This window comes from Cynara cardunculus (genome assembly GCF_001531365.2).
Source record: "Cynara cardunculus var. scolymus isolate 2C chromosome LG 9, CcrdV1, whole genome shotgun sequence".
Taxonomy (NCBI): domain Eukaryota; kingdom Viridiplantae; phylum Streptophyta; class Magnoliopsida; order Asterales; family Asteraceae; genus Cynara; species Cynara cardunculus.
The window spans coordinates 17,060,031-17,070,914 of NC_037536.1; the positions used below are offsets into that span (position 1 = coordinate 17,060,031).

Genomic DNA, 10,884 nt, shown 5'->3' on the forward strand with positions numbered 1-10,884 from the left:
ATATACGTTATTATATTATATATAATATTTATACCATATATAACATATAATATAATAATAACATAATATATAATGTTTTAATTTATTATTTAATAGAAAAAGACAAAAGAAACAAGTAAAAAAGACAAAAATGCCACTCAGTTAACAAACTTTTTTTTAGCAGAGTTAATTATAGGGACCATTTGAAGACAAAATTCAAACTATAAGAACCATTTACATACTTATTGAAGCTTAGGGACAAAATTCGTATTTATATGCAAAGACGCAGGACTAAAATTATACATCATACAATATAACAAAGTCGTTCAAAATTGGTTAAGCATATAATATAACTGAAAAACTAAGGGGGTGTTTGGGATTGCTTATAAAAACAATTTATTGACTTATTCCGGTGTGACACCGGTAATAAGCACTTTTGCGTTTAGTATGGCGACGTGAGTGGATAAGACGAGGTTGAACAAGGAGAAGTGAGGTAAGCAAGTGAAGGTCCATAACTTCTATTCAACTTGTTTATGTACCTACAGATGATAAATGGTTTGAAGAATCAGATTTTGATTTGGAATTGAATTCTATTCCAATCTCATATAGATTGAGAAAGTTTTTCGGGAAGAGTTTTTTCAAAGATAGGAGCGTGTTTTTTAGTTGGGAGAGGCATGTTTGGAAAAAAAAAAGGTCGGCTTTCTACATAAAGCTCCATCCTAGAAGCCTACTGAATAAGTTATTTTCTATATCATTAAGCCATTACCAGTAACATATAACTGACCAAATAAGCTTCGAGTCTTGTTAAGCTACTAACAAATAGGTCCTTAGTCAACCAAACATCAAACTCTGAAGAAAGTGACCGATTTACGCTCTCTTTTACGCTTTTTCGAGGATCGGAAAACCGCTCCAAGGGCTTGCTTTCCATTCATTGCCATACACCAGATTCGTAGTCCCCGACTCAATACTTAGGAATTAAGATGCATTTGATACGCGGAACAGGATGAGACAAAAAAAAAAAAAAAAAAACTTGTTTCCCCACGTTTGATGCAACATTAGACCGGGAGGAGACATGCCCGAGTGCGACAAAAGGAACCCCCCACCAAAATACGTGCACCAGCGATTAGAAAGATAAACACGATTGGTAAATTACACAACTACCCAGTCTGCACATTTCTTTCAGGCAGCAACCTCACTCTCGCCAGTCTAGTCATGTCATGCGCATCTCCAGTCTTTTCTGCATATCAAATACACCATTTAAATCTAAACTTTGAACTTCATTTAACCTTAAACGGGACATTCCCTTTCGTTGTAATGCCTTCGACAGACGAACAGACGATCCTATGATAATTTACAGAGTCCAAGAATCCTTCCTTCGACACGACTACACACATATTCACAGAACACCTAACACGAAAACACAAGTAACCGGGAACAAAAGGACTCAAGACCGACATTTCGACAAATAACTGGAAACGACATCATCGTCTCCAGGTTTGAAGTGAAAAACCAAACTGCATCTGATTGATCACACTGGAAAGCAAGATCTACTTTCGTATCACAGCGAAAAGAAACTGAGCAAGATCGGAGGGTGAAATTAGGATGTGAAAGTTTCGGTTTTTGTTGAAAAAGATTCAAGATTTTTTCTGCAAAGATGAATGTGGAAGCATGGAGGTGGTGAGTTCTTCATTAAGCTTCACGGGAAGCGGTGGCATCTGCTTCATTATCTCCGGCATGTCGTTTAAGCTGCAATTAACATGGAATTAGATGAATCAAGTGACTGAAAAGTGCAACGAAAAAGGAAACTCGTAGCAAAAGAAACACAACAATTCTTGAAAAATAGCCGAAAGAACACTCAAAACAAAACCAACACAATATATCCCACACAAAGATAGGATCAGGGTTAGGGTTAGGGTCAGGGTCGGGTATCAAAGGGCCTTTGTCCTCCTAGGAGGTCAAGGGATCAAACTTCACCAAAGGTGAGGAGAGTGTGTGAGTTTATTTGCTCTCTCTCTAATATATTACCCAAGCAGTAAAAATGATAATTGGCCCCAACGATAATTATACCAAGAAATTAAACTAATTAGAGGTTCAAAAGCCTAACATAGGGGGATCTAGTTGCATTTATTGAGTTTCGTTGAAAAAAATAAAAAAAAGGGATCCACTCTAGAGATGCATAAGGCCCGAAAGAAAAAGGTCCGGGCTTTTTTAGGCCAGGGCTGGTCTTTGGGGTAAAGAAGGGCCCGGTTGGGCTTTTTCAGGCCCGGCTTAATCGGGATTAACCAGGCTTTCCAGGCCGCACCTAGGCCCAGGCCTGCCCCCAAAATTTCAGCCTGCTCGAGCATTGAGACCTTCCTCGGGCTGGGCTTCGGGCTTTTTCACGCTGGACCTGGGCTGGGCTTCGAGCTTGGGCTTTTTTGTGCATCTCTAATCCAGTCTAGGAAGATGATTACAGATTGGGCTGATTCCCATTATAACCTTGGAGGTGGCAGAGTGATAATCAGGTCTCATACAAATGTTAAGTTTCGGGTCGAATCACTTCTTATACCCACTTAGAGCCATCTAAGAGGGTCTAAATCAACGCCCCTAGAAGGGTGTTTTAGACATTTGATTAATAATCACAAACTGATATCAAACTATCTACAGGAAGGCGACACACGAGATATATATTTTCCAATAACAGTTCAAGGAGGAAGGATCAAGAGCTGTGACAACTCACTCGTTCAAGATGGCGACAATGTTATTCCGTGCCTGGCAGAAGAGATTGATGTTCTCATGCACCTGCCACAAAAGAGAGTAGAACATCATTCTCAACCCTATGGGGGATTAAAATAGACCTTTCATTTGGTACCAACTGCAAGTAATTATCTGCCATTAGGTAACCAAATCAACCAGATCATGTAATAAGAGCGTAAAAACAGTTCAGGCACCTATGGGTTCGACAGGCAAAAGGGAGGTAGGCGGATGAAAGAATTGGTAAAATTTAGAGCTTTAATTTGACATGGGTAGTTTAGTAATTTACTGATTGTACCTATCTCCCTCATTTTTGTTCCATCTATTTTGGTGGGACGAAGAAAATGCATCTTTTTGTCATGCCAAACATGGGACAACAAGTTCTTGTTCGTCCTGTCGCGCTTACCAAAAGCACCCTGTATGACCAAACCCTAACAAACTAAATCTAATGGGACCCACAATCACTCTAAGAATTCTAGATGCAAAATTTGTTGTTTTGCTCCATTCTCCATATGTGGGTCCATCCAAAACCAAACGAGTACAATATATCCCACCCGGAGGTGGGATCTGGGAGGGGTAAGATATATGCAGACGTGACCTCTACATAAATGCATATAAGATCAACTTTGAAAAGCTAGTTAGGATAAAGCATATGTAGGTCCATCCAGTATTTTGTAAATGGGACCCCGCAATAACTCCTTCGACCATATACATAGGACCCGCATCATACAAATTTAAATTGCCTAAATATCAATTAATTCAATTAGAGCCCATCTGACCACAAATGTGATGGTTCTAAATTCCAATTCAACTATACAACATGTATTTACCTTAAAAGCAGCAAAATTTGCAGAAATTTGATCCAAGGCCTGAGCATTCTGCTCAAGAAGTTGCCCTGCCGTACCGCCGATGGCTACAGATGTCAAACAAACTACTTCAGTGAAAGAAAACATTAATATACAACAAGAAATACCCATAAAAAGAATTAGCATGAAAATTAAGAGTGTAAATGGATCATACATACACACACACATACATGCATACATACACAGAGGCCGTTTCAAATACAAACCACTGAAATCCTAAAACCGTACAAACCAATCTCAATCATCCATGCACATTATTATATCAATGTCAACGATGTGGATTCAATCGGTTCCAAAATTTCCTCTCAACCTTATCAGCAACTGATTTGGTGAGGAGGTCAAGGGTTCAAACCTCACCAAAGGTGAGGAGGGTGTGTGAGTTTATTTGTTCTATTTGCCGTATATAAATATCATATACTTCAAAAAAAAAAAAAACTGATTTGGCAACTGCCTAAAAATCAAGGGCCAAGATTGGTTTGCATGGTGTGTAACATTTACATGGTTTGTATTAGATACTTTAGGATAGGGATATGGCCATATCGAGATGCAACTCTCCCTATAGCAGATGCAAGTATGAATCACTTAAAAACGGATACAAACTCGCATGGACATCATGATTTTTATGATATCCATTTGTAGCACTGATGATATTGGAAAATTACTTGGATCTATAACTTAAAAAGTTATAGGAATAATAAAACTAAGGGGTTGTTTGTTTACCTCTTAATAGTTCCATTAAGAGGCAATCTCTGAATCGTTAAGAGATGAATCTTGTTTGGCAAAAAAAAAATCTGCCTCTTAATGGTTCTAAAATCCTCTGAATGATTTTGTATCCTAGGCCTCCCTTAACCATTAAGAGCTCTAATTTCATTGTAAATAATTACCAAATAATTATATTTCATTTTGCACAATATCATGAAAGCCTCTTAATCATTCTGACCACTTAATGATTCTACACAAAATCATTCAGCAACTGCCAAACAGCCCCTAAGATTAAGAAAATCTCGAGTCCCACTAGTATGTGTATCATTTCGGTTTTTATACAGCATTTTTTTCACAAAAGAGGGCATAAAAATAACAATAATAATCGATTAATGCACCAACCTTTGTAAGAGATACCATCATCACTATCCATAGAGACTGCTGATTGAGCATATGGAGGGCCGTTGGCACGGTTTGTAGTATGAGAAGATGACTTTGCCAAATGTTCGGTTACTTTTTCCTATAAGTAAGAAGACAAAAAAAAAAACAGTAATTACACTTGAAATGCGCTTTTTGCTTTTATGTAATATAATTCATGCAAGAAAAAATATATTTGCTACTTCCCCTCTACCTTAGGGTGTTAACGAGTCGATAGTAGCAAACTGTTTGGGCTCAGCTCAAGAAAAATCAAGCTCGAGCTCGAATAATTGTTTCAAAATAGTGCTCAAGCTCGAATTCTTTTTAATGTTCGAGCTCGATTCAAGTTTAACAATTTAGGGTTGCACATTATAACCTGAAATTCAAGCTTTATAAAATCGTTTTGGGCTCAAGCTCGAAAGACTAGCACTAGCAATGACATTTTTTCCCATATATTTTGATTGTGTGATTTATGAACATACATGTTTGGGGTCAAAAAGTGTAAGCTCGTATGGCTTGGCTCGGCTCGAAAGTCTTAATCGAGCATTCGATTGTGTTAAAAGATCAAACAGTAACAATCATCATTAGCACCAGAAACAAAAAGAAATATGTCCCAAATCCGTAAAGCACACCTTTTTATCTTTGTTTTTCCTTGATGAATTATTATCCTCTTTCCTTCGCTTGCCATTTTCCTTTTTCTGGGAAAACAAAGAAGCAGATAAGCCACAGCTGATATAGTCAATAGAGTATAAACCAGAATATTTAAATAACTTCCTTTTTTTTAATTAACCTGAGGGCGACCACCTGCTTTGCAGATAGCCCGGAGTCACCGCATTTGAACCTCCGTGGCCACAAGGGGATTTTTATTCCTCCTTGGATTTGAACCTGGGACATCCTGGTACTTTTGACCTTCGGAGTCAAGCTCAAACCAATCAGGCACCACCCTTGAGGTTAAAAAGAAATTAATGATGCACGGTGATTTCTTTTTTTCTTTTTTTACTGTTGATGCCATAAAGGATTTATATTAACATTTTATAATTTATTTATGTTTCATTTTTAGCATACCCGACTAGTTTGAAAAAGAATTGGTTAAATTGATATGATTCATAACTCGGGCATGCAGCTCAGTTGGCAAAGGAGCGCAACGACTTTGTTCAAATACACAATAGATTCAAGTTCGAATCCTACAGGAGACGAGCTTGAACCGTTCAACTCCTCACTGTAGTTCCTAGGAGGCGGGTTCCTTGTGGGGCCGGTTGGGGTTGCTGGTAATCAACCTTTTGCTCAAATTTTTATTTTGAAGATTAAACGTTGTCTTAGCAATACTCTTATATAATTTAATGACTCCGGTGTTTTTCATGATGAAGTACATCAATTTTATATTAGAAATGGTTCTTTTGTCCATAAAAGTCAATTCATAAATGGAGTAAGAATATTAGCTCTTGTATATGAAATGCATTTAAGAACAGTTTTCCAGTTACTCCAACGATGAGGATCCTACCTCTGTGTGGGATATACTGGATTTGTTTGGTGTGGTTCAAATACTTAACACAATTTTAGAAGGCCTAAAAGTAATTTCAAGAGGAATTCAATTTATTGACGAACATGAAATCTTTACCTTTAATCTTGAAATTGTACAACTACAGCAAGCACTTGCAAGCATAAAAAGTTGTCGAGTGTTATAAAGTTGATAAGTTAGTTCAAGAAACTGAAATAACTATCATTTAGGGTGTGTTTGGTATGAAGACAGGCAGGCCAGGACAAGACAGTTGTTCAGCGTCTAGCAAGACAGAACTAGAAAGAACATAACAAATAAAATGACCAATTTACCCCTAAATGTGTTGATTAATTTATGTAATTTATTAAATTATAATAAAATAAATATTTTTATATCAAAATATATCATTAGAAACTTTTCCTCAAGTCGTCGTTTAAAATGACACCAAAATTCATGTAGTTTCCAATTTTTATTTTATACATTTTCTATGTTATTTTATTATTATTAATATTTAATAATTTGCAAAAATTAACCAAAATATGAAAAACTGTATAAAATAATATTTTTGAGGACAGTAAAGTGGAAATTTAGAGAGCATAAAATACGATAAACAAAATTTATAGAATGAATAAAATGTAAAGAGGGAGGCGTATTTGATGTTATAGAAGAGAATTAGGTTTTATTTTGAGGTTATAATAGTAAAATATAGGTTTGTTCCACCTTGTTCCAAGGGGTGGGGGTGGAACACGCCTGTTCCACATTGTTTCACTTTGTTCATGTTTGTTCCCCATAAAGTCCTGCCAAACTTGGAACAATGATCCCTGTTCTATTATGTCCTGTCATGTCCAGTGTACTTAACGCACCCTTGGGTACGGGACTGGACATGACCAAGCATGCGAGACTGAGGTAGGTGGGGGAAATAATTGTGGAAAGTTTAGAGTTTTAATTTGACACAGATAGTTTAGTAATTTACCAATTTTGTCCATTTTGTTCCAGCTATTTTTGGTGAGAGAAAAAAATGCATTTTTGTCCCACTCGGGTCCTATCTTGTCCCTGTCAAAAGTCGTGCCAAACATGGGACAACAGGTTTTTGTACCGTACGTCACGGCCCGCATCCCAAACGCACCGTTATAGTCAAATTGGAATATGAACTCAATTTCTACAATCAGCAAATAACATGGAAAAAGAAGATGGCCCAGAGAAGTTTTTTAGATCATACCGTCATCCATCTACAACGTAGTGCCACATCCCGAACTGTTTTGTCTTGTAACTTCTTCGCAATCTTTGCATAACGCAATACACTGCTATCTGAGGCATATCTGCAAAAATGACATCATAACCGCCTTGTGTGAGAGAGATCAAAATGACAATAACCAAAGCTACAAAAATAATGAAATTCGCCGAGTTATAGGTTTAAAATTGAACCATTTATGTCTGTTTTGCATATAAGTTTTCTAAAAGTGAAAATCGGATTGAAAATAATGTTCAGCAGGCGTTTACATTTTCAACAAAACAAAACCAGCTCACCAAAATTTTGTAAACAACAATTACCGATTGCAACTTGATTTTGACGTTTACACCATTAAAAGAAAAGACGTGGCTATTTGACTCTAACAAAGTTGGGCTTCCAAACTAATAAAACACGATCTCTATTTTTATTTTTAAATTCTCATTTTATTTTACTTAAAAAGAAAAGTTTCGCCAAAAGTGTTTTGGTTCTGTTGCCAAAAAATCACAACTTTGTTTTACATTACTAAAGAATCTAAACAGAAAACATAGAATTTATCAAAGATACATCATTTAATGTAATACTATGGTGTTAGACTTATATTACACATACACAAGCGTGCACACACACACATATAGAGTCAGGTTCATACGAGAACAATAACAAAATAAGAGAATAAGAAAACAATCGAATTACATGTGATTTTACACTAAAATCACGTGTAAAATCACATGGAATGCAAGCGACTTTGGCTGCGACCCAAGTCGCTTGCACAAAATCACATGTGATTTTGCACGTGATTTGGCCGTTTTCATATTCTTTTATTTAATTATTGTTCTCGTTTGAAAACCTCCCCCCCCCCTCTCTCTCTCTCTGTGTATATATATATATATATATATAAACGTCCCCTCTTATGCAACCTTTTTGAGCTATTGGACCCTTGCAACATAGAAAAATAAGCGTCCACACTTCTATTTTAGTTTGTCTCAAACTACGTGTCCACTTTCAAAAGTATGTGCTCACTTTCCAATTGTACCATTAACTATGAGATAGAAAATTTATTATTCCCTCTATTATTAAGAGTAAAATTGTCATTTAGTTAATTAAAAATTGTGTGCGTTTTTCATTCATTCTGGACGTTTATTTTGGGAGGAAGGGAAGGAGGGAGTATCGAGTAATGAAGCATTCCTCAACGATGGGCGGGGCAAATGATGCTCGTTCCCATTTCCATTCCCTAGCATTGCCATTCCCCCTAAGACTCAAACACTTCATAAGATCTTGATGTCCAATTCTCCCATCTTTTCGACATAACATCCAAGCTTCTGACTTAACGTTAAACATATCTATACTACTTAAACCACCGAAACAGTCGCTCTACCCCTTTGGAAGTAAAGGTGAGGACGGTGTATATCCCACCCCTCCCTGACCATGCTTTCGAGCGGCATATACCACGTTTGTTTGATTTGGCTTATATTTCTATTGCTTAATATTCACTAGTATTATGGGTTGTTCACTAACCTCTTGCTATGTAAGAGACGAGGTTGTTTACCATATGTTCTGACCGACAAATGATGTTGACCGAGATGCTGACTCCGTGAGGAAAGCAACGCTTACCCAAACCGGACCTCCTATCTGATTAGCGCTTACCCAAACCGAACCTCCTATCTGATTAGCGCTTACCCAATTTGTGTTAGTAAACAATCCCTTAGTTCTTCTTACCTTTTTCGCTCAAACTTTTTCACTAGTTGGGGTTTTCAGTCACTATGAAGAACAGTTTCCACCAAGATTCAGCAGAATCATCTAACATAAAATCACTTCCACAAAATTCTAGAAACAAAATGATGCAAAGCACAAAACCCTACAAATCTCATGTAGAACATCAAGCAATTACAAAAAGTTGCCCAACAAATCCAAGATCCAACACTATAAGAAAACCTAAATCAAATATCAACACTTAATAATCACAACAAGAACTGAAAACCCCCCAAAATTATCACATCCAGAAAGTATATAAAGAACAAATTGACCCCTAAAAACTCGAATTCTAGCAACAATATATAGAAGGATTACATACTTTGTGAGTAGCTCTTCCAAGAGGGATTGCTCATCTGGAGCCCATTCGACTGAGAGACCAGGATTATGCCTCAAAGCAGACTGTGTAGGACCGACCACCGAATTATCCTGCACGGCGGCGGCGCCACCACCACCACCACCGCTGTTATTGACGGTGGTGGCGCCATTTCCATTGCTGGTTGACCCGTTGTTATTTGCAGATGGGTTTGCACTCGCCGCCATGAATTAAAAAATCAATCTTTCTTCGAGAAAGAAAGATTTGTGAAATAGTAGAGGAAAAGATTATCCGTTTGGTTTATTTGGGTGTATATAAAATTGAAGTTGTTGACGAAAAGGGAAACTAAATTGGAGGTTCGATTTGTTTATAGGAATGGGTCAGAGAAAGGCAAATGGGGGGCGGATGAGAGAGAGAATGAACACGGGATATGTTAAGCGAAGATCCAATTGAGCAAATTGTTCCATTTTGGGCGGTGGTTGAATCAATTTTACAGTTTGACGGCCATCTTTTAGGGGGGTTTTATGTCAAGTAGAACTTTGTTCTAAAAGATTTTGCTTCTGACTTCACCGTGATCTTTTTAGGATAAATTACATGAAAAAGTAATATATTTTGACTTGATTTTTTTGGTAACATACTTTTAAAACTTCTATTTTGGTATATAAGATGTAAAATTTTAAATATTTAAGTATACGTGTAACCGGTTAAAGTATTGACCAGTTTTCATGCTGATGTAGCGAATGATGTGATATTCAACTCAATATTATTTGTTGAAGCATTAATCGGATACCACATCACTCGCCACATCAACATGATAACTGTTTAATGTTTCAACCGGTTACCCGAGTACTTAAATATTTAAAACTTTAGATCTTATATACCAAAATAAAAGTTTTTAAAATACGTTACCCAAAATAAGAATCGAGTTAAAATTAGTTGCTTTTCATACAATTTGCTCTTGTTTTAAAAAAAAAAGAGTAAATTATGTTTTTAGTCCCTGAGGTTTGTTAAAAATTACGAATTTTGTTCTTGTGGTTTTGAAATTTCGATTTTCTTCTCTGTGATTTACAATTCATTTTTATTTTCTTCCGTGAGACCAAAACATTACATTTAAGTATGAATTATTGAAATAGAAATGACTTGTAAACCATAAGAACGAAAAAAACAATAAATTTTAATTTATAAGAACGAAAAAGATAATAAATTATAAACCATGAGGATGAAAATTGTAATTTCAAAACCTTAAAGATAAAAATCATAATTTCAAAACCTTAAGAATAAAAATCGAAATTTTTAACAAATCATAAAGATTAAAATTTTAATAAATTTTATTATTGTAATATTGATATTTTTAATTGTTATAATAATTTACTTTTAAATTATTTATTATAAT

The 10,884-nt window shown here is 36.1% G+C and overlaps 1 protein-coding gene across 1 annotated transcript; it reads right to left on the reverse strand.

The window, feature by feature from the left end:
• Positions 1 to 1,235: 1,235 nt before the first annotated feature.
• LOC112518458 lies at positions 1,236 to 9,884 on the reverse strand. Its single transcript, XM_025126160.1, has 7 exons — positions 9,498 to 9,884; positions 7,415 to 7,514; positions 5,330 to 5,395; positions 4,683 to 4,800; positions 3,543 to 3,625; positions 2,699 to 2,760; positions 1,236 to 1,725 (listed from the first exon to the last, which is right to left on the reverse strand). Exons 1-7 carry the CDS (start codon positions 9,716 to 9,718, stop codon positions 1,614 to 1,616), a joined length of 762 nt encoding a protein of 253 aa, XP_024981928.1. The 5' UTR covers positions 9,719 to 9,884; the 3' UTR covers positions 1,236 to 1,613.
• Between the last annotated feature and the right edge of the window lie 1,000 nt (positions 9,885 to 10,884).